Consider the following 24432-nt stretch of genomic DNA (forward strand, 5'->3'; position numbering starts at 1 on the left):
CAGACGTACATGTCCTACCCAACGCGTTTCAGCTCCAGAGTCCTGCTGACCAGGCAGCATGACCCTGGGTTGTGCAATGGGAAGATGTCGTGTGCTTCCTGGGTACAAACAATTCTGCATTTACAGCAGATTTTCGGTTCTTTTCTTCCTCTTTTATTTTCATTCCTGGGAAGCGTGGGGGACGGGTGATGTGTGCGATGGGGCTGATGTGAGGGTTGGGGACACAGCCCTCCCCTCCCCAACCCCCCCACTGACAGGAGCACGGGAGGGTGGCTGGGGTGCACAGGGCACTGTGCAGGGTACAACCCACAGAGAGGTGTGGCAATTGGCTGTTGAGGGCCAGAGCAGCGGAGAGTGTGAGGTGCCTCCCTACCTCCCCCTCTTCCACCCGGCTTGGGAGGTGAACACTGCAGATGAACTTCTGAACCTTGGGGCTTCACTAACCAAGGACAGCAACTGTGAGTTGGGTGACTCTTGAGTTGCTGGACTTAAGACCCTGCGGGGAAAAGGACACTGCCCAACTTACCTGGGGTGGATCTTTTGCTCAAGGTTTGTGTTATGAATCCTGTTTGTGATGTTTCCCCACATAATGCCGCATTGTTACTCTCCTTTATTGAAAGGCTTTTCCTACACACAGACTCTGTGCTAGTGAGAGGGGAAGTATTGCCTCTTACAGGAGCCGAGGGGGTGGTATGTAATTGTCCCAGGTCACTGGGTGGGGGCTTGAGCCCAGTTTTGCATTATGTTATTGAAACAGAACCCTTAGATACTGAACCCGACCTTTGTTGCTGCCAAGCCTGACAGGTAGAAGGGTTACATAACTAAAAAACAGAGTGATATTCCTCAGGGGCTGCTTAAATAAAACCTTCTCCCTCTTCAGGACTTTGTTGCACTCCCAGGAAGCAGGAGGTAAAATTTCAGAAGATCTGCAAGAGATCTGAACAGAGCAAGCACAGACACCACAGCCAAGCGTTACCGTAGAACATTTCAAGTGTCATCACAGAGTGAGGAGCAAGGTGAAACCGTAGCTGTGCATGTGGAAGAGCTAAAAATATTAGCTGACTAGCGATTGGTTGGAAATGTCCTATGTGCTGCAGGGGAGATTAGTGATACCGCAAACCAATGAGGGAATTCAAAGACGATTGCTGGCAGAAGGGGACATAACTTGGCCCAAAGCAACAGACTGAGCAACAGCAATGGGAGCAGCAGTGAAAAAACGTACAAGCTTTTCAATTAAAATGCAGAGACAATCAAAGTGACTCAGGCGCCTGAGAGGTGTTTCCGCATCAGTCTGTAACTTTAAAATGGCAGATCTCAAGCCCTGGAGGGCAGAGCTGGATGTACACCTCATGTGCCCCCAGGCACTGCATCTTCAGTGCCCCCAATGCCTACAGCTGACCTTCATGTTGCACACAGTTTTAGAGAGGTAAGAGGCCCCTAGAATGCCTGGCACCCCTAGACATGTGCCTACTATGCCTATTCGTCGGGAGGTCCTTCGCTCCGAGCGAGAGTGCGGGACCCTCCGCCGAATTGCCGCCGAATATCTTAAAGTGCCGCCCCCCTCTCGAGATGCTGCCCCAAGCACCTGCTTGGTAAGCTGGTGCCTGGAGCTGGCCCTGCCGAGGGTAGACCTCAATGGTATGTCTACACAGCATACTAAGTCAGGGATCTGACTGAGGTTTAAGACCAAGCCCCACTTCTGTCCACACAGAACTTAGTTTAACTCAGGCTTTCAGTGTCTGCTAGGGGGTGCGGTCAGAGCTGAAATCTCACTGTGATGCAAGTCAGAGCTCAAACATTTTGTAGTGTGGCTGCAGCTCAGCTCCATGTCACCAGACTCGGGTGTGGCGAGTCTGCCAACACCATCTAACAATCCCCAGGGACTGCGCTTCCCGGCCCTTCAATTAAAAAACTTGCCACTTGCTTCCCAGGAACCTTATGTAACATGGGGATACTGATAATGGCTCCTTTGTGAAGGACATTGAGACCTTCTGAGGAAATGAGCTACAGAAGAGGTAGGTAGTCCTAGGGTGCAGGTCCAACACAGGCTGGTCCGGCCCCTCTCCTCAACAAGGGGTCAGCTGCTGCTCTGGCGGTGAAAGGCTCTTTGTATCTCCTCAACCTCCAGGCCTTGTCACGTCCTAGGGACGATCTCCCTTTGGGTTCCTCACCAGGACATTGGTTATTCCTTCCCCTGAGCATCCACCCATAAGATTGGAGACTGGCCACGTCCCAGGGCTTTGGGAGACGAGTCAGAGCTGCGGGACACCAGTGTGGTGCTGAGGTGGGCCAGCTACTGCTCTCAGTTACCCGGGTGCAGGGCAGGAGTAACTCTACTGAATTCAATGGGGTTATGCCTGATTTTTCTGTGGAATATTCCAGCTGCTGGGGGGTGGTTCCTGCTCCCTTCTCTCACCTCGAGGAGCAGCAATCAGCTGTTTGTAATGAACCAGCAGCTTCCTCTCCCATGTGAAGGCTGCAGTGTCTGGAGCTGGGCGGGAGCAGAGAGGTGTTTCAGACACGCAAGGCTTCGCTTTCCCTCCACATTCTTCATTGCTGTGTAGGTGGGGTCGGACTGAGCTCCCCTCTGACGTGGAGTGATGAGCTGGGGGAACAGACTCCAGGAGCCGACTGTGTTTGCCTAAGCACCCTACTGTGCCTAGGAACTCAGCACAGGGAGCTGCTGTGCCAAAGTGCCCCCTTTTGGTGGGTGTCGGGTTACAAATCACTTTAGTAGGGAGTGCAGAGGAATGGCAGGTTGTCACCCTGACTGTGTGAGGAAAGGGCAGCAGAACTGTGCGTAGCCTGCCCTGAGTGACGCTCACTCGCTAAACAGGGGGGTAGGGATGCCAAATCCCCTGAGAGTGAGAGAGAAAGAGGGTGGGGACAAGTGTCTGTATCCGGGGGTGTGGGCTCTGCTTAAAGAGTCCTAGACACAATTTGACCCTCTCCCTCCCCACTGTGTAAAGGCAGAGCTGACCAGACACACTGGAGAGTCTTTTTTTGTTAACAGGTTTCAGAGCAGTAGCTGTATTAGTCTGTGTCAGCAAAGAGAATGAGGAGTACTTGTGGCACCTTAGAGAATAAAACGTTTATTTGGGCATAAGCTTTCGTGGGCTAAAACCCACTTCATCAGAAGCATTCAGTGAAAAATACAGTAGGAAGATATATATACAAAGAGAACATGAAAAAATGGGTGTTGCTGTACCAACTGTAACGAGGGTAATTAATTAAGGTGAGCTATTAGGTGAGCTATTATCAGCAGGAGAAAAAAACCTCTTGTAGTATAATCAGGAGGGCCCATTTCCAACAGTTGACAAGCAGGTGTGAGTAACAGTAGGGGGAAAACGAGCCTGGGGAAACAGTTTTTACTTTGTATAATGACCCATCCACTCCCATTCCTTATTCAAGCCTAATTTAATGGTGTCTAGTTTGCAAATTAATTCCAATTCTGCAGTTTCTCATTAGAATCTGTTTCTGAATTATATTTTGTTGGAGTATTGCGACTTTGAGATCTGTAATTGAGTGACCAAGGAGGTTGACGTGTTCTCTGACTGGTTTTTGAATGTTATAATTCTTGATGTCTGATTGGTGTCCATTTATTCTTTTGCGTAGAGACTGTCCGGTTTGGCCAATGTACATGGCAGAGGGGCATCGCTAGCACATGATGGTATATATCACGTTTTTTTTCTCCTGCTGATAATAGCTCACCCTTCCTTCTACATGGAAAAGTACCAGGTTTAAGATGGATTTCATTATCAGGTGAGATGGTTACATGTCACTGTAAGACCCCTAGTCTCCATTCCCCATGGGCTGGCCCACACGTATACAGGGAGGCTTTCAAGTAACTAAGGCCATTTACAGCTGATTGTTTCTGGAGCACCCTTAATGGCCTCCACTTAATATATTTTTCCATCAGTGATGCAAGTTTATAGCTTAGTCTCCTAACTCCACATATAGAAATAACACATGCAAACAAATAGGATGAACACACTTAGCAGATTACAACCTTTCTAAAGACACCATACAAGGGGTATTTAGCGTAAAGTATATTCCAGTTATGTCCTATTCAGAAGCATATTTTCATAAAGCACATGGAGCGCAGCGTCACAGGGGCTCCAGCTGGTTCTGTTTTGTACTGGAACCTCTAGGTATTGACACCGGCCCTGGTTGCTGCCGACTTCGCCTGGCAGAAGGGTTACTCCTGGCAAGAAAAGCAGAAAAAATGACAATAGGTTCCAAGGCCACTGAGAGTGTAATGTGCAAACTGGTGGGTTGTCTCTGGGAGGCGACACTCAAAGCCCCTGGATCCTGACCCATAGGGATAATGGAGCCAAGGGAAATTCTTCACGGTGCTGACTGCTTATTGGGGATGATCTGTCTGGACTGACAAGGATTCAATCCCAGGGGACAATCTGATAAATTCATATCATTACACTGCAAGAGCCAATGCCTGCCTAGTCCACAGTGAGTGAACCCTGGAGCTCCCAGGAGAGCCAAGGGAAGGGAACGTGGAGGTGCCAGGACAGGACATTCTGGTCTGGTGCCTAAGACATCTAGGATACCCCTCGATAGTGACCGACTGTCACTGACACTTGCAGTGACATTCCCAGCTGGCTCATAACCAATCCTGAGTCATTCAGGGGACAAATCTCCTTTACAGCAGTGATGAGACCCAGCTAGAGATGACTGTGTCACAGGCTGGTATTGGAGCAGAGCAGAGGACCTCTTACCGTCTTGGTGCTGGTGGTGGGGACAGCAGACATGGATAGATCGTATGTCTGAGATTTTGTGCTGGATATTCGGAATCCCTTGATCCATCTCCTGTACTCCTCTCTCACCTGGAGAGCGAGGGACACGGTCACTGCACTATGTAACTAACGCTGAGAAGATCAGACAATGCCACCGTGAGGCTGGTGAAGGTGCTGGGTGGGCGCTGACGGGCCGTGGGCGTTACCTGGCGATTGAAGAGACAGTGCACCAGGAAGATGAAGGCTCCCTGCAGGCTGTTGACGATGGTGAATAAATACGCCATGACTGTGGCTGCTGGGCAGCCCAGAATGAAGAGCTGGGCGATGGCTTTAAAGGTCAGTAACCTGGGTAAAGGCAGATGGAGAGATCCCATTATAATAAGCCTATGGAAAGCGATTGGGTCAGGAGAATCCGGGCAGAGTGGGGTGGAGCTACCGGCCCCTGCTTTCCTGTGTGGGACAGGCAGGGCCGGCTCCAGAGCCCAGCGGGGCAAGCAGCCGCCTGGGGCGGCCCTTTCCCGGGGGGGCGGCAGGCTGGGCCGGCGGACCTGCCGCAGTCATGCCTGCGGGAGGTCCACCGGAGCCCCGGGAGCAGCGGACCTGCCGCAGGCATGACTGCGGAGGGGACGCTCGGCCGGCGGCTCCAGTGGACCTTCCGCAGGCATGACTGCGGACGGTTCGCTGGTCCCGCGGCTCGGCTGGACCTCCCGCAGGCATGCCTGCGGCAGCTCAACCGGAGCCGCCGGACCAGCGAACCGCCCGCAGCTGCGGGAGGTCCAGCCGAGCCGCGCGACCAGCGGACCCTCTGCAGTCATGCCCGCGGGAGGTCCGCTGCTCCCGCGGCTCAGGGGCGCCTCCCGGGCATGACTGCTTGGGGCGGCCAAATTTGTAGAGCCGCCCCTGGGGACAGGGTTACCGTCAATGCAAACACACTGGGAATTCATTCCCATGGACCCTAGATATACTGTTCCCCTCCTGAAATCTCTCACACCCTCCGGTGCCAAGGACTCTCCAATCCAAGGCATCTGACCCTCCAGGATTGTTTTGTTGCCCTCTCACCTGTGGTCTCTGAGGGTGGACACATCTGCACTGAGAGAGGAGAGTTTGTTTCTGAGGATTCACAGGGTCAGAGAAAAGAACGTTATATTTATCTGTGGGAAGAGTGGGAAATATTTCCTGTAAAACATCCCATCCGGGGCTGGTGACTGCAGCCAAGGCAGAGAATGATCCCAGGGGACCGAGCCAAACACTGCAGAACCAGGGAAGGCTAATTTCTGGTGGGAATTATCCCCTCTTCTGTAATATCCCCTGGCAGCTCTCAGTCCCTCCCCATGCATGGAGCTGACAGCACAACCAGGGCTGAGATGGATCAATGGGATCACAGAGGCCAGATCCTGCTTAGAGTTCAATATGGAGCCTCTCCAGTGCAGTCAGGAGTTATTTTGGGTTTACACTGGTGTAACTGAGAGCAGGATCTGGCTCAGAGATTCCAGATCCTGCCTCTAGAATATTTCCTGCCACTTCTAGGCTGTAACAAATCCTCCCCCCTGCAACTTCTCCAGGGCATAGGGAGGAATATGTAGGGACATTTGTTTCCCCCCCTGCAAAAACCACTGCAGAGTGCAGCCCTCTCCCTTCCTCGTTCCTTGGGACATGAACTCGACTAGACCAAACTCTTCTGTCTTCACTTGGCAAAACTTCTGCTGACGTCCCTGGGAGCTGGGCCCGAGTAACGGCTGTGGGCCTGGCGATACAGCACAGGGACTCATCCCGGGACTGACCACAGCAGATGAGCCAGGTGGGACCTAACTGGGTCTTTCCTTGTGTTTTATGGGCCACGTTCCCCTCCCTACTTCACTGAAATCAATGAGGTCGCAGAGGTGAGAGGAGAATGGGGCCCTGTGGTTCTGTGAGGTACCCACCAGGATTATGGCACAGACTGGGCCCAGGAAGCTCCAACAAAAGCCTCTGTCCAGGCTGAGCCAGCAGCTACAGGGAGGGAGGAAGAAGAAGGTGACTTTAATGGGATTACTGCCCTTTTTCAGCCCCCAGGGGCAGAGAGGGGGTGTCACAGGGCAGCTGGATCACAAAAGCAAGATGAATCTCCACCTGCCTGTGACATGGCTGACTCTCTTGCAGATAGCAGGCAAATAGCCATCCCCATGTACCTCAGCATCTCCTGCTTTCAGCCACCACTTCCTCTTCCACCTCCTCACATGACCCTTTCTGGTGGATGGGCGCAGTATTGATGGAGGGCCAGACATGCAGCAGATGGACATTGGTCCAGCTGCACTGAAGGAAGTGGAGCTGCCCTGATTTACACCAGCTGAGGATCTCACCTGGGGTGTCTAGAACATGCCACGCCCTGTTTTAGTGGAGTCGCTCACTTTAGAGAGGGGATGCTCAGGGATTTGCACACAGTAAGAAGGTGCATTTGTTTCCTACCCACCAGCCCCACAAACCCAGCCTGGGACCTGGGAATCAAGGTGGGATCTTTCTGGCTTGTTCTTCTGCATCATCAGTGGGGTGAGGAGTGTAGATGTCTGACAGGGGGGCAACTCAACTATAGCGCTGGGGCAGCTTAGTATCCCTGGGGATGGGAAGGGTCCCAGGGGGAAATTCAGCTCCCAGGCAGGGCGAGCTGGGAAATCTAGGTTCAAGTCAGACCTGGGGTGAGCCGGACAAGCACATGGAAGCCACATCCCAGCTCCCCTTCGGGATGGGCGCTGCACGTACTGTGTGGAAGTTCCGTAGCCACCAGGATTCACCGCTGCAGAAATAGCCACCACCAGGGCTGGGAATCCGTAGCCGAACGGGTACATGAATCTCTTCTTGAACCGGTTGGCGCAGGTGTAATTCACGACCTGCAGGTTCCAGACGGTGAAGAAGAGGTGCAGCCCCTCCAGGAACATCCAGCTGAAGCAGGCCAGGAAGAGGTAGTGTAGGAGGCCAGCAATGACAGCACACGCCACCTGGGGGAGACAGAGAGCCCAGGGACACTGCAAGGGGAAGGGAAATGCTGAGTATGGGGGAGACCTGCAGGGGGCGGGGGTGTCACACCGGGACTCTTGTTAGCACGGCTCTCCAGGTACAGCGCTCCGTGACTCAGAGACGGCAGGTTCCTCGGTCTATGGAGGGTCCTGCGGGTGCACATTGCTGATGCAGGAAGGGAGCAGAGATTAGTGGTTAGAGCAGGACTCAGGGGATCCAGGTTCTGTTCCCAGCTCTGCCACAGAGTCCCTGGGTGACCACGGGCAAGTCACGTAGGAGAGGAATCGAGGCACAGGGAGACTGTGACATAGGGATAGAACTGGCTGAACTCCAGAGGTTGGGGACACTCAGAGCACTGTGTCCAGTGTGAAGGGGCCTAACGGGGTGGAAACATCCCCCCAGGAACCCTCCCTGTGTCCGGCACAGCCCAGAAACCAGGGAGCACAAAGGGGTTCAAAGCCACACACCCCAGCCCTGCTGCGCGTGGAGGCACAGAGCAGGGAAGAATCAGGCCGTACCTGACTGCCGGGGTGGGTCACCTGCGTGAGGAAGAGGAGGTCGGCCAGGAAGAGGCAGAGGCAGAGCTGCAGGTGGAGGGAGGTGCTGACGTTGCGGATGGAGCGGCACAGGAGGAAGGTGAGGGTGGCCAGGAAGAGGCACAGCAGGGAGAGGGTCAGTCCCACGTAGATGATGATGGTTAGTGAGTAACTCTCCTGTAACACAGCAAAGGGAGAATCACCAGTGACCCCAGCCCAGCCCCCTCGGCTCCGACTCAGACTTTTCCCCAGCAAAGCCTCCAGTCACTCCAGGGAGAGCTTTGCCCACAACTGAGTGCGGAGCTCAGGGTCCTGCCCTGTGACCCGAGTCTCACAGTGAGATACCGTCACTGCGGTGGGAGCCATTAGGACGGCGAAGCTGGAGAGATGGTCACAGCTGCAGGTGGTGTGAGTGCTGTTCGTGCGCACGGCGGTGCAGCCGTCCAGAGACCAGCTGCCGCTCTCGGCCACCACTTTCCAGTAGACACAGAGAGCCTCTTCCTCCTCTTTTTTGGCCTGGAAACACAACAGAATCATCCTCATCCTCACGGGACCACAGAACATCGTTTCTGTTATCACATGTCTATAGCAAACCCGAGGCCACTGACAGCTCCACGGCTCTCCCCAGGCAGCCCCCAGTGCCCACTGGGACCATCCCGGTGACAGCGGAGAGAGAGCACAGATCCTGCTGCTCCAAAAGCCCAGGCCCTGCTATTGGAGCGAAAGGGAAATAAATCCTGCTAGCCGTTAGCACTATGAGGAATCTGGCACATGGCTGAGCAGTTCCGACAGCATCCAGCAGAGGGCAGTGCTGTGTGCACACATACACATAGGCACCCTAACCACGTCATTACCGTATCAAAGTGTTTCATGCTGATTTCCTGAACCACAGGCTCTAGAGAAAGCGGCTTTCCGGTTATCCCAGCTCAGGGGTGAGCTAGGCGGAGCTGTTACCCTAGAGCACTTTGCACAGCCCTGTGTCGTGGTGCGACCCCCGGTAACCTCCTCCAGTAACACAGCCCCAGTGCATCAGGAATAAGGAGGCCTCCTCTTCTCAGGACCATCCGGAGCCAGAAAGGCAGCACGGTCCAAATGCCCAGCAGGAGATTGTGCCTTCTACATACCCCTCTGGAGCTCCAGATATGGAGCAAAGCGAGAGGCTCTTCCATCACGCACCTGTCTGTGGCGCAGGGTGAAGTTTGCGGGGCTGGAGAGGTGAACGTGGCTCCCGTCTCCGACGGCCCCACTCACCACCCTGGAGTTGAGGTGACTCTTCTCCAGCTTCCCACCAGCTGGTAGATTTCCCTCGCTGAGACGTCTCGCACTGATGATGGAGTCCAAAGTGGAGTAAGAAATAAAAGCAGCAGCTCCCAAACCTGCTGGGAGAGGAGAAAATCCCTCATTAGGGAGCTGGGGACACAATGGCAAAGAATGAGCCGGCCGGGTGCTCAGGGGTCACAGTGAGTCTGTGGCAGCTCTGGGAATGGAACCCAGGATCCTGGGAATGGAACTGGACTGTGTCACCTCCTCCCTTGGAGCTGCCAGAAAAGTGTCCAGCTGGAAACGTTGAGCTGCAGGATGCAGCGATGAAGATACGGATTTTCTCAGCGAGACCAGGAGAGGGGCTGGCCAGGGATGAGCTTCCCCTGGTGCTGGAGGATTCGGGGCCCTGAATATGGCAGCTGAGGGTCCACGTTACGCTGGTCCCCCACATCTCTGTTTGGGGGTCTAGCTAGACTAGGGCATCCCTGCCCTTTCCATTCTCTGGGCCCATTTCATACCAGAGACCCTCTCATGAGCCGTCTCCCCTCTGAACCCCCAACTCCTCACTGCTGGGGGCTCAAGCTGTGGGACAGCCAGGAACGAAGGTGTCAGCTCCATGGCCACAGCCTGAGAACCACTGGCTCAGCCAGCAAGGAGCACTCCAGGGCTAGAGACAGAGGCCGGGGCCGGCCTGGGGATCCATGGGAAGGGAGGGAAGAAGGGGGGAAACCCAGACTGGGGTTCAGTGCCCAGGAACCGCTCTGTGCCGTGGTTTGGTCCCTGGGTGTCTCCATCCCCGAGATGGTACCTTGTGTAGCTGCCCCGGTAACTGTAGCACAGTGCACAACCATCGTCTCCTCGTGAGCGCTCAGCGTGAAGACCTCGCTGTGCTGGCTGCAGTTCCCCGTGACGAGCCGCGTCTGGATAGCTGCGGGGGTGGGGGTGAGGAATGACAGAGCCCCTCGCTGTGAAACCACTTCCCTGGGAATCTGTCCGTTCTGGGCCAGATCCACCCCCCTCCCACTCCGTTTGGAGCCGGGGGGCTTCAGGGCTCTTTTGCACTATGGGAGGTGGAAGTTTGATCCCCCCGCCCGAGTTCCATTGATCACCCTTCCATCTCCCCTCCCCCCATTCTGGCTGTGTCTCCCTGGGGATGCTGCATCCCCAGCAGAGGGAGTAGTGGGGGTGGGGGGAGGCGCCTGGCTCAGAGTGGCAGCCACTAGTGGTGAAATGCCAAATAATCACATTTAAACTCCTCTTGGTCATTACTGTTGCTCCTGGGGGCACTGGCGGGGCTGGGTTATATTTCCTGGTGCAGGGGCCGTGCTGTTCTGTGTCTGTACTGAACACAGGCTCACATCACAATGGTATATAGGCTCTAACTTCCAGTGGATTTGGGGCACAGTGTGTAACCCCATATCTCATGGCAGCCAGAAGGTGGCGCTGAGAGCCACACGTCCCCCCTCACCCAGAGACTCTGTCGTCACGTCCTGTGTTGTCCTCTCCGGAGACCGGAGCGCAGTGGCCAGCGCGGCCCGTTCCACGCTCTGCAGCAGGACCGTCACAGCCGACCCCACCTCCTCCTTATCTCCACCATCCCAGAGGGAGGTGCTGTTCAGGAGAGCATTGAAATGGAGAGTCACGTTCTGGGGACAGGAAAGAAAAAGCCCTGGGAGCGAGGAGTCCAGGGGTTCAGTTGCCACGTTCCCTGTGTTCCCAGGGGGCGTCGGGCATCACAGCCAGTGCTAGTTCAGGGGGCTGCAGTGCTCTCAGAGGGGGAGCCCTTTACAAGGGAGGTCCACTGAGGCTGACTCAGAGCCCCACTGGGACCTGAAGCTAACTGGGGTTAGAACCCTTTGTCCTTCCTTCTTCACTCCTGCTCCCCCATCCCTCCATTACAGATGCCAGGGAACAACATTGTCACAAGCCCACGGCTTCCTAGGCTGTCTCTATGCTGCATCAGGCAGCTGCTCAGAAATGTCTGGCAGGGCAGGGATAGAGCCCAGATCCTGCTGCCTGAAACACTCAGGTCACTGACGGATGAGCTGAGGGAGAATCCCCATTAACTGTTAGTAGTGTAGCACCTCTGATGAACAACCACAGTTCTGAACACTAGAGGACACATATGGGTGGACAAACACAAACTTGCACTCACACAAACACCACTAGAGGGTGCATCCCCCGCTCCCTACGGCAGTGGAGGGCACAGATCTTGTCTGAGGAGTATCTACATGTCTCCCTCTCCTCCAGCGAGACACCAGGCTCTGGGGCACACACAGGGGCACTAGTATGCAGGGCACATTCAAGGGGCGGAGCCTCTCACCTCCAGTGATAACGTCACATTCCCGTCTCCGAACATGGACATCAAAATGTCTAACATTGAATTAAAGAAAGGGCAAAAACTGCTGCTTCTGCTGCTCCGCTTTCCCTGCAGAGAGACCCAGGGCAGAGGGTGAGTTCTGCAGCTGCTGAAGGGCGACTGACATTGGTGTTTGCCTTGTGCAGGGGCCTGATCCTGACACCCCTCATTGAGTGAATAAAGCTTTTATATCAGACGTGTCCAGGACATGTACAATGGTGCTGTTGCCACAGCGAGAGGTTCATGGGGAGAAAAGGAACAGTTTCTAATAACGGCTGGGATACATCAAGGCTTGTTCACGTTGGTGCTGGATGCACTGACAGAAAGCAGCCAGAGAGGAGTCCCCTGGCACCCGCCTTTTACAGATGTTGTAGTGCTTGTGGAGGAGAGGAAAGAGGAAGTGAAGGAAGATGCAGAGAGACATGCAGATGCATATTGGAAAGAAACGACATGAAAATCAGCAGAAGAAATCAGAGTACATGATCTGTAGTTTCAGTGCTCTCCTGCAGGAAGACAATGGGTGTGTAAGTCTGGGGACCAGCCACTAGCAAAGCTCCAGAAGTTTTAGAAGGTTCAATATCAATCTGCAAACACCTAGAAGATAATAAGGTGATAAGTAACAGTCAGCATGGATTTGTCAAGAATAAATCCTGTGAAATCAACCTGACAGCTTTCTTGGGCAGGGTACAAGCCTTGTGGCTGGGGGGAAGCAGTAGATGTGCTATATCTTGATGTTAGTGAGGTTTTTGACACTGTCTCATGTGACATAAACAAACTAGGGAAATACAACCTATATGGAGCCAGTCTAAGATAGGTGCATAACTAGTTGGAAAACCGTTCCCAGTGAGTTATCAGTGGTTCACAGTCAAGCTGGAAGGGCGTATCCAGTGGGGTCCTGCAAGGATCAGTGCAGGGTCCAGTTCTGTTCAATATCTTCAGCAGTGATTTAGATAATGGCATACAGAAAACACTTATAAAGTTTGAGGATGTTACCAAGCTGGGAGGGCTTTGAAGGATCGGACTAAAATTCAAAATGATCTGGACAAACTGGAGAAATGGTCTGAAGTAAATAGGATGAAGTTCAAGACGGACAAATGCAAAGTTCTCCATTTAGGAAGGAACAATCAGTTGCACACATACCAAATGGGAACTGACTGCTTAGGAAGGAGCACTGCGGAAAGGGATCTGGGGTCATAGTGGATCACAAGCTAAATAAGGCCTGGTCTACACTACAAGTTTATTTCGAATTTAGCAGCGTTAAACTGAATTAATGCTGTACCCGTCCACACAACGAAGCTCTTTATTTTGAGATAACGGGCTCTTAATATCGATATCTGTACTCCTCCCCGACGAGGGGAGTAGCGCTGAAATCGGTATTGCCATTTCGGATTAGGGTTAGTGTGGCCGCAATTCAACAGTATTGGCCTCTGGGCGGTATCCCACAGTGCACCATTGTGACCACTCTGGAGAGCAATCTGAACTCAGATGCACTGGCCAGGTAGACAGGAAAAGCCCCGTGAACTTTTGAATTTCATTTCCTGTTTGCCCAGCGTGGAGAGGTGATCAGCACAGGTAACCATGCAGTCTGAGAATTGAAAAACAGCTCCAGCATGGACTGCACGGGAGGAACTGGATCTGATCGCTGTATGGGGAGAGGATTCTGTGCTAGCAGAACTACGTTCCAAAAGACGAAATGCCAAAATGTTTGAAAAAATCTCAAAGGGCATGATGGAGAGAGGCCACAGTAGGGACTCACTACAGTGCCATGTGAAAGTTAAGGAGCTCAGATGAGCCTACCAGAAAACCAAAGAAGCAAATGGAAGGTCTGGGGCAGAGCCACAGACATGCCACTTCTACGCCGAGCTGCATGCAATTGTAGGGGGAGCCGCCGCCACTACCCCACCCCTGACCGTGGATTCCGAGGAGGGGGTAATCTCAGCCATGGCTGAGGATTCTGCAGATGGGGAAGGTGATGATGATGAGGAGGAGGACGAGCTTGCAGAGAGCACACAGCTCTCTGTTCTCCCCAACAACCAGGATCTTTTTCTCAGCCTGACTGAAGTAAAAGGCATTATCCCAGACCATGAAGCCATGGATCACAAGCCATGGATCACACACCATTATAAATGCTGGAGGCAAAGCGGGGTTTGGGGTGGAGACTGACAGTTTGCGACCTGCCATGTAATACCCTCATGACCTCCTGAGAGGTAGCAACCTCCAGTTTGAGAACCCCTGTACTAGTAGGGGTGTTGTAAGCAAGACATAAGAAGTAATTCTTCCGCTCTACTAGAGGGATGAGGAGGATCGAGTCCCAGCGATGAAAGAAACAAACACAGAATTGCCCTGATCTTGGATTGGGGTTTACAGGGGTCACCGTAATACCAACAGCAAAGATTTTTGTCTGGGAATTTCTGTATTGGTGGTAAAAAACACAGGGCAAAATCCCCCACAAATGAATGATGGGGTCAAACGTACCTGCAGAGAGAAATTCCTGCACGTCTCTTTGATTCCCTCTAACTCAGGGCTGGAGTTAATGCTGGGGACTTGGAGCGATGGGAAGAGAGGAGCAGACGTTAGAGTTTTCATATCAGATTTTCATATCAACTCACTCCTGCCTGGGGGAAATTCCCCTTCTCTTCCCAGCCCTGACAGCTGCTCTCTCTGCACATGAAAGTCCTGCGCTGCCAATAGTTTAACATGTGGCTGCTACAAAACTCCCTCCCTTCCTCCCCGTCTCACTCTGTCTCTCTCTCCTCTCCATTTAGACTCTGCTTTGCCTGTCCCTCCTGCTCCCGTCTCTGAGGCTTTTTGCCGTGTTTCCATCTGCTCTGCAGAGAGACCTGCTGGGTACAGACACCTCCGCCCACTGGGGGGAACCCACCTTTCCACATGCCTTAGCCCCGCTGCACTGCCGACCAGGAGCTCCCCAAGGTAAGTGCCACCTGAGCCCCCTCTGCAACCCAAACTCCCTCCCAGAGCCTGTATCCCGCTCCCCCTCCTGCACCCCAGCCCCTACCTGAGCCCTGAGCCCCCTCCCAGAGCCCCCCCCACACTCCAACCCCATTCCCCAAGCTTGACCTGGAGCCTGCATCCCCTCCCACACCCCAACCCCCTGCCCCAGCCTGGGGAGAGTGAGTGAGGGTGGGAGAGAGCGAGCGAGAGGGAGAGGGATGGAGTAGGCGGTGCAGGGGCCTCGGAGAAGGGGCAGGGAAGGGTGTTTGGGTTCGTGTGATTAGACAGTTGGCAGCCCCAGGGAAGAGACACCTGGCCCCTGGCAGCCCTGCTCACCCCTCCCCGGCCTGGCCCTGGTGTAATCCCGGCCTGGCCCTGGAACAGCCCCTGCTCCGCTCCCAGAGCCAGACCTGGGCTCGCTGGTGCCTGTGGCTCTGAGACAACCGGAAACACCCCAGTGGACGGACAGGCTGGGCTGGGGGAGGGGAGGGCCTGGAGGCTGAGCCCTCCCTGGCCAGGGCTGAGACCCAGAGGGACCCCGTCCATGGGGGGCAGGGGGCTGGTGCACATCCCAGACCAGTTCCCAGCTCCCTACCCCCTTGGGCAAGACCTCTGCCTGTGTAACCCCAGACCCTGCCCAGCCCCCCCCGCCAGGTGTCCCCTCCATGCCCCCCGTGGCAGGACCCACCTTGGCACAGGGTCGTGTTCCTGGTGGAGGGGACGTAGCCGGCCCGGCACTCACACCAGTAGCTCCCGATGGTGTTGATACACGTGGCCTTGGAGCGGCAGATATCTTGGGTCTTGTTGCACTCGTCGATGTCTGAGAGGGGAAAGCGGGGGAGGGGGTCACACACACTACGGCTGGGGGCGAATGACCATGGAGGCACCCCCCACCCATTGCAGGGGGCGTGGTCTGTCAGTCAGTCTGTCTGCTCCATCTACCCCTCCATTCTATTCTCCTTTCTTCCCTGCTATTTGCAGGGCCCCAATCCCTGCAGCACAACCCCTCCCCCACCCCCAGATCAGGGGCCCAACCTTTTCCAGACCAGGCCCCTGCGATCCCCTCCCTGCACCAGCCCTGGCAGAGCGGGGTTAAGGGGGGGGGGGCGCTCAGCCAGTTAAGCTGCAAAGGGGAAGTGACTCAGCTGCGTGCAGGGCGCTGGCTAGAAGGAAGCTTGCCTGGGAGGGGACAGGTGGAGCTTCTCTACAGCCCGAGGGCTGGGCCCAATGGTGGGGGCCTGAGGCGAGGGGGGCTAGGAAGGCCCGAGGGGGGGGCTAGGAGCCCCGGAGGAAGGGTTCTGCTATCAGGCATAGGAGAGAGGGATCTGATTTGAAAGGCTCCCCCAGAATGGGGATCACAGCGTGACCTGGCCAGACGGTTGAGACACGAGGCAGCCATGACTCCGGGAGCTGCAATGGTGGAAGAGAGGATTCTTCCATTGTAAGTGCAGGACTCTGCACTTGTCATTGTTGAAACTCATCAGATTTCTTTTGGTCCAATCCTCTAATTTGTCTAGGTCCCCCTGTATCCTATCCCTACCCTCCAGCGTATCTACCACTCCTCCCAGTTTAGTGTCATCCGCAAACTTGCTGAGAGTGCAGTCCACACCATCCTCCAGATCAATGATGAACGGAAGAGAAGAAAGGGGGCGCTGAACTGGAGCTAGTCGCCAGAAGGGGGCGCCAAGCTCAGCGTTACAGACCCCAGCCCTATGGGTCCTCTCCCCGTTCGGGATACACCCAGCCCCGCCCCTCCCCTGGAGCACTAGGAGAAGGGTGGGTGGGCTGCGCCCAGGGGAGTGCAGGGGAATTGGGTGATGTCCCTTTAAACTAGAATCACGTGACTCCGGGAGGTGGGGCTTTAAGGCAACGCCACGCATTAGTAACACTGCAGAAAAGCCAGAAACATCATGCCTTTGCCACGACTGTTTCCAGCTCCCATTATACCTGTGCAGATCTTAGACGTATCCTTTTGAATCTTCCCAAATCCCTCTCTACATTTACACATGTAACTCCCTGGCATGTTGATGCAGTTCCCGTGGGGCTCACAGATTGTGGCATTTCGCTGGCATTCGTCAATGTCTGTAAGGGGAGAGAAAGCGCTGGGTCAGGCTGATCTAGGAGCTGGACCTTGGGCACTGGGATGATGCTGCTGGGGGATAATCCGGGCATCCGACATGCACCGTGCGCTGGGGAGACGGGGCTGGTTAGAGCCAGGAGTTCAGTGACTGGGTCAGTGAACGGGAGCAAGTGACTATTGTCCGGAATGAGCTGCTCCAGCTGGGAAGGGAAACGCAGCCCTGCCAGGACACGCGCCTGCTGCTTCCTAAAGCTCCCAAGCGGATCTGGCGATGCCCAGTGCCGCAATATCAGTGCGGACGGCAATGCCTGAATGAGCCGCCCGCCCCTGGAGGGGACAAGTGGGGAGCTGCTTTGGAGGAAGGGGATAGAGACTAACATGAGGGCTGGTCTAATGCCTGGATATCAGTCAATGGGGTGACCTCCTCTGCAACCCACCAGCTGCCCTGGACACCCCCTTGCACACAGGCCAGTGCAGAACCAGAGGGGTTCAGAGACAGGCAATGAGAATGATCAGGGGCCTGGAAAAACCCTCTGCGGAGAGAGATTGAACAGACTGGGACTGTCACCTTAGAGTGAACATAAGAGGGGACGTGTTAAGAGTCTATAAATGCCTGACGGGGATAGAGAAGGGAGATGGGGAGCTTCTGTTCTCCCCACCTCATAACACAAGAGCAAGGGCCAGTCAGGGAAGTGAGAAGAGGGGAAATTCGGAACTGAGCCAAGGAAAGGCTGTTTGGTGCAATGTGCGATTAACCTGTGGAACTCCTCACCACAAGAGTCACTGAATTTAGGAAGTTTCAAGGAGCGACTGGACATTCCTATGGATGATGAGAACAGCCAGAGGGATCATAGTTAAAGGGCACAAACGTTTGGGAAAAGAGAGAAAACCTCCTGCTTTGGGGCTTCAGCCCAGCTGAGTGTTAGAGACCAGGAAGTGAGGGCAGATTATCCCCCGGCTGCCACTTCAGGGCTCTTCCACCATCCTCTGCAGCATCTGGTTTTGGCTCGTTGGAGCCGGGATACCAGGCTAGATGGGCCTCAGCTCTGATCCCGTCTGTACTGTGCAGGTGCCAGCGTTACTTGTGTCTCAGCCTAACTGGCAGCACGGTTTTGCCTCTTCAGAGGCTGAGCTGCTCCCGGGGCACTGAACCCTGTCAGAACCTACCGGCTGCATCCTGCCAAGTGCTGCCTCCTCCGTCCCTCGACCCTGCGACACTCGTGGGTTCTCCTGACAGCACCAAGGCGGCTCCGCGTTTCCAGAACCTGCTTTATTCCGGAACCGACGTACAATCGGGTTCCGTCCCCGAAGGCTTCCAAGAGCCCATGCGGGATGGGAACAGAGCTTCCAGCGTCCTTATCCATCCCGTCCTGGTGCCATTGGGATGTTTATAGCGGGTAGCGCCGCAGCCGGGGCCCCGTGGTGCCAGGTGCTGTACACACATCGAGCCACAGCACAGCCGCTGCTCCAAAGCGCTTTCCCCAGCTCGGACGCTCTGTCTGCTGGAGAAGGGGGGCCATGCGCTGGGTTCTCGGTTGTGCGGCCAGAGCTCTCCCCTCCCTTGGGCTCACGGGTGTCCCGCGGCTTCCAAACTCGCTCGGAGTTGCAGGGAGCTCTGAGATTGGGTGTTCCCCGCTGTTACACGGGGAAATTGAGGGTAACAGCTCCTGTGGAATCGCTCACCGTCCGGACACTCTGCTCTGGAATAATCAGTGCACTTCCAAAGAGAACAGCGATCACCATCAATCCCCCCGGGGACAAGCCCTAGGGATTCTCCACACGGCTCCCTATACCAGCTATCCTTGTACAATCCCCGGGGCGCTGGCTGAGATACCTGCAGTGCTGATTTCTTCTTGTGCCTAGACCCGCCCCAGGGCACTGGCTGGGGTGATCCCACGCAACCTGGGGCTGGCGCAGGAACGACTGGGCGAGGTCTCTGCCAGGGAAGCGTTTGAACCAATGGGCTCCTGAGTTCTCCCAGTGCTACGGCCTGGTGCTCTGCGCCCCCCCAAACGGGGGTGTAATGGGCGGTTTCTATGGGAACGGCCGGCTGGGACTTGACACAAGCTCTAACTACCGGCTGAACGTCGCAAACAAGGGCCTGGAACGCCCCGGCCCCTTCTCTGGTCAGGCCGCCCTGGCTGCCTATGGGGGCATAATAGCCCCCTTGGGAAACACCCTCCCACCCAGGGGGCTCCCTGTCAGTGTGGGGCTGGAAAAGGCTCTGCTCCCAGCCCTGAGGGAGGGGGCAGATTGGGGGCGTGGCCGGGGTGCCCTGCGCTGGGGCTATTCCCTGCTCCCCAGGCCCATAGGGGCAGAGCGCACTGTGCTGTACGTGGACCATACACGAGGCCCCTTCCCAGGCTCAGGGGCACTAGCAGCCTGGACTCTGTGGGCTGGCAGCAGCGAGGGCTCCACCCGCCTTCCCAGAGCCTCCCTGCAAACTTAGGGGTTTAGTCCCAATGCAAACACTGAGGTAGGGGAGATCCTGCCCCCACATGCTGGGGCAGAGGTTGAGGGTCACGGCTGATCACAGCCCCGGTGAGTGGATCAGGTGTCTTTGCTGAAGTCCTTAGCAGCCTCTCGCACAGCACCAGCTCTGGAATGAGCTCAGGGGTGTGTCTATGGAGGGGAGACAGAGATTGGAGGACAGAGCAGGGTGCAGTGGGAGCCAGGGGAGAGCTCACCCTGGCAGCTGTTCTCACTCGTGTGTGAACTTGGCTTTCCCAGAGCTGGGCTCGTAGCCATCGATGCAGCTGCAGTAGTAACTCCCAGGCATGTTGGTGTAGTGTGCGCTGCGTCCGCAGTCTGGCAGGCTCGGCTCCACACACTCGTTAATATCTGTTACGCAAGAGGGGACGCTCTGTACAGTCCTGGCAGGGAGAAGTTCCCCGTATCACCCTCCCTCCAGCCCCCCGCACTGAGCTGGGTGAGGGAACCCAGGTGACCGGAGTCCTGATTGGTTAGTGATTAAGGCCCTGATTCTCAGTTACCCATTTCTGCTGCTAGAATGTCAGAAACAGCCCCCCCGCCCCCGAGCCTCCTGTCACAGGTACGGCGGGTTCGGCCCCACAAACACCCAGATCCCCCATGTAAGGGGAAAGTGGGGAGACATCCCCCTGGGATTCCAGGCTCCCTGTGTGTGTGTGACAAACTGCCTCACCTCTGTCCCCCGCTCCTTAAATCCCTGCGAGTGGGGGGAGGGAAAGGGGGAGTACAGCCAGGGCTGCCCCATTCTGCTCCCATTAGGACCCAGGCTGGGATTCAGATGGGTCAATGTGATGGGCCCCCCGACTCTGTGCCCCATTCACAGAGCCCAACACTCCTGGCTCCTGCTGCTCACTCTGGAGGCCCCGGTTCGATCCCCAGGAGGGCGGCCCTCACCCATGCTGCTGCCCCCCTCGTTCCCCAGCCGGGCTGAGCACCCCCAACAGGCCCTGGAGTCAGTGGAGTCGGCTGCTCTGGCCCTTAATGCCCTGCTCTGTCCCAGCCCCCCCCCGGACAACGTGGGAGCCCCGTTACCATCACAGGTCTCCATTGTGTCGATGAAGAAGCGATTCCCATGTGGCTGGTATCCATCCAGGCAGGTGTAGTGGGTGCTGTTCACACACTTGGCGTCTGCTGGGCACAGCATATGGCTGTTGCAGTCCCCAGTGGTACCTGCAGGGGCGGGAACAGCTGGGCAGGGTCAGCCAGTGCAGAGCGGCTCCCCCCCACACACACAGGGGGATCGACTCCTTTCACACGCCCCATTCGCTGATTTTCATCCCTGGGCGCCTGGCAAACAGCTCCAACGCCATCCACCGCCTGCCACACGCTGCCCTCGGCTGCACAGGAGGCCTTGGCTCCCCGGGGTGCCCCCGGCACAGACAGGCAGAGCCGCCGGAGCCGGGCGTCGCTTCAAGTGAAACTTTTTTGATCTCACCCGATTTTCTTCCTTTCATCATTACTCTCATTAACGTCAATTTCAAACTGAAACCTCTCTTCAAACTGGAAAATGGGATTTTTTAGTTTTGAAAATTATTCCATCCCCCCTCCCCCCATGCATTTTTTTCCCTGAGTAAAACCAAACATTCCCCTGAACCAAATCGGCCTGCCCGGCTCTGCTCTGGATTGACTGAAAGTGGAATTGGGCGTGGGGCTAGATTGGTTACTGAGCTGCCTTCCATGACCCAGACTGTGACCTGCCTACGGGAGCTCCTGGATCCATTAGCTGCCTGGTGTTTGGGGCTCCGCTGGGATCCGTCCCTCTGACCAGCCTGAGGGGAAGGATCCCAGCGCAGCTCAGCCGGCTGCAGGGCTTGGGGTGGGAGCAGACGGAGCAGGGTGGGTGCAGCACTGGGGGACCCCAGATGGTCAATGGGAATTTGCCCAAATCCCATCTTGGGATTCACAGCAGAGCTGGACTCGGGGCGCAGAGTCCTGATCCCAAACACTCCCCAGTTGGGCACGTGGGTCCCAGGTTTCAGTTCAGCCTGATTTGGGGGGGGGGGGACACAAACAAAAGCCACTTCTAACGTCTGCGCCTCAGGGGCTACAAAGGTTACCTGCCCCTTACTCCAGCCCCCAATGTAGAGCCCTGGGCCCCAGGGTCTATTCTCTGCTGGCCAGGGGGCTGGGAAGGGAAGGGGAGGGCTACACAGGGGCCTTCTCCTCTTCCCTGCACGCACCCACCGTGCTCTGTAAACCCACCCGAAGACGCCCACGCCAAGGGGCTGCTCCCGGCTCCCCAGACCCCTGACTCTGCTCTCCTCCCACAAGGGAAAGGGGCCGGAGGGGACGGAGGCCGGAGACCCCGGGCAGCCGGGAGCGCTGGGGAAGGTTAGCCAGGAGGAGTTGGCCTTACCTTGTATGCCATGATTCTGGGCCACGGTGCCCCACAGGCACAGGGCGATGCAGAGCCCTGGAAGGCAGAGACAGGGTGAGGCCCCTGGGCAGATGGTAACCACCACTCAGCTGCACACACCCCCAGCTGCCCCAGTCCTGCCAATCCTGGGCCAATGGCCAGTCAGGGCCACGTCGATGGTGGAATTAAAAATGCAGAAACCTGGTGCTCTGGGAAATCAGCCCCAGCTGGGATCCCTGGTCATATTTTTAACTGGGTCCAGTTGGGAACTGGGATTTTGGCCATGGCACCTGGGTCTTTTATTGCGTGTATGAGCAACAAAGACCAGGAGCCCCCATTGTCAGGGCTGGATTTATACTTAGGGCGCCCCTAGGCACGGGGGCTCAGTGGTCGTCCCCCCCACCCCCGCCTTGGAGCTCCGGGGGCCCTGCAGCCTGGAGGCAGCCGGGAGCTGAGGGGTCCCCTGCTGCTAAGTTCTTCACCACCACAGGTGGCGGGGGAACCCCACCACTTTTAACTTTTAGGTGCCCTGCCGCCCAGTGCGCCTCCGCCCAGCACCCACACCCCCTCTGCCCAGAGCTGCCCCATGAACTCCCCCAGAGTCCCGCTCTCCCAAGCCCTGCCCCCGGCCCGCACTCACTGGCCCCCCGGGAGGTGACACTGTCTGCTGGGCAGAGGGAGGAGCGCTCCAGCAGCAGGGGTGTGTGGGGTCATCTCCCCCTCAGCCGGCCCTGCCCCCTGCTGGGGCCCAGGAGCGGCAAAATTTGAATTTTTAGGTGCCTCATAGAACGCCGGCGTCCCTAGGCACGTGCCTTCTGTGCCTAATTGGAAATCCAGCCCTGCCCATTGTGCCGGGATGTACCCAGAGCCCACAAGCTCTTCCCCAAAGGGGGGTGAAAGGGCTTGAGGGTACCCTACAGGGAGGAATTCCCAAGTGCTCCTTCCTGAGTTCAAAGGGGTTTTTGCATTTGGGCGGTGGCAGCGTTTACCAAGCCAAAGTCAGAGAAAACCTGTAACCTTGAGGGTGTAATACAAGCCTGGAGTGGCAAGTATTAATTTTTAAAATCCTTGCGAGCCCCGAATTCCTGCACTAGAGGTGCCAGAGTGGGGACTCAGCCTGACACCATCTTTGACCTCTCCATGCTCTGATCTCATACTGAGTCTAAGACCGCAGGTACGCACTCAGGGTGGCCAGTTCCTCCTGCCTCCGCGGTGACACTTCTATTTCTAGCAGAGGAGAGCTAGCGTGACTACCTTCAGCTGGAACATTCACCTTCCAGCCCCAGTGCAGACAGACCTGTGGGCCCCCCAGACTCTCCTAGCCCCACCCGAGTTCAGCCCATGGACTTTGTTCCACTCACCCAATGGATACACATCACCTCGGGTTCCCATGGTGGCTCAGACGCTGTCAGGGCAGGTCAAGTTCTGAGGATTCTGAGCTTTGCAGCCTCCTTATCTTGGAGAAATTAGACAGGAAGCCAAGTCAACTCATGTCCTGTTGCATTATATTGTATCGACCCACAGCACTGCACTGTGCACACAGGAAAGCACTGTCTTCTCAGCACACCCTGCTCTCCTTCCTTCTGCCTTACCACTTCTCCCAGACCCATAATCATTTACATTGCTGAGTACCTATGGGGAAAACTGACCACAGTGCAGAGGACTTAGCACCGCTTCACAGAATCACAGAAATGGGGACTTGAAGGGACTTCAGGAGGTCAAACTGTCCATCCCCATGTGCTGAGGCAGGACCAAGTGCACCTAGACCATCCCTGGCAGGTGCTTGTCCAACCTGTTCTTAAACCCCCCAATAACAGGGGTTCCACAGCCTTCCTAGGTCACCTGTTCCTGTGCTGAACCATCCTTAGAAAGATTTTCCTAATATCTAACCTAAATCTCCCTTGCTGCTCACTAAGGCAATTCCTTCTTGTCCTACCCTTGGTGGACGAGGGCACCAATTGATCACAGTCCTCTTTATAAAAACCTTTTGCATATTTGCAGATTGTTATCATGTTCTCCCTCAGCTGTCTTGTCTCTGGACAAAACATGCCCAATTCTTTCAACCTTTCCTCACAGGTCATGTTTTCTAAACCTCTGATCATTTCTGTTGCTCTCCTCTGGACTCTGTACAATTTGTCCTCATCTTTCTTGAAGTGCAGCACCCAAACCTGGACACGGTTCTCCCACGCTGAGTAGAGGAGAACAGTCACCTGACATTTGCCTTTTTTCAATAGCATCACACTGCAGACTCACATTTCATTTGTGGTCCACCAGAAAACTTATACCCTTTTCTGCAGTGTGGCTGCCGAGCCAGTGAGTCCCCATCCCTCCCCTGCAAGTAATGACTTCCAATTAGCTTTGCACCCTCCTTGTGGTAGTTTCATCTAGTTCATATTTCCTTAGTTTGAGTAGGAAAATGTCATGTGGGACTGTGTTGAAAGACTGACTAAATTCAAGATACATCATGTCAACCTCTTCCCCCACAATCCACTAGACATGGTACCCAATCAAAGAAGGATATAATGTTTGTTTGTCAGGACTTGATCTCAGGGCCGGCTCTAGGTTTTTTTCCGCCCCAAGCAAAAGAAATTTTGGCTGCTCCCCATCCCAGCCCTGGGCTCCCCCCCAACACCCCCTGCCACCCCAGCGCTGGG

At 55.5% G+C, this 24432-nt stretch overlaps 1 protein-coding gene across 1 annotated transcript; it reads right to left on the minus strand.

Moving 5' to 3' along the window:
* Positions 1-3346: 3346 nt before the first annotated feature.
* On the minus strand, positions 3347-23170 carry LOC123376276 (adhesion G protein-coupled receptor E3-like). The gene is given in 19 exon segments (XM_045028174.1): positions 3347-4204; positions 4734-4841; positions 4958-5096; positions 5811-5902; positions 6674-6740; positions 7488-7723; positions 8261-8455; positions 8624-8794; positions 9455-9657; positions 10350-10469; positions 11010-11187; positions 11865-11969; positions 14376-14443; positions 15541-15672; positions 19620-19639; positions 19641-19773; positions 20455-20592; positions 21779-21835; positions 23140-23170. Coding segments are annotated over 19 exon segments (2199 nt in total). The 3' UTR covers positions 3347-4198.
* Positions 23171-24432: the final 1262 nt, after the last annotated feature.

Source organism: Mauremys mutica, chromosome 8, assembly GCF_020497125.1.
Source record: "Mauremys mutica isolate MM-2020 ecotype Southern chromosome 8, ASM2049712v1, whole genome shotgun sequence".
In the NCBI taxonomy this organism is placed as follows: Eukaryota; Metazoa; Chordata; order Testudines; family Geoemydidae; genus Mauremys; species Mauremys mutica.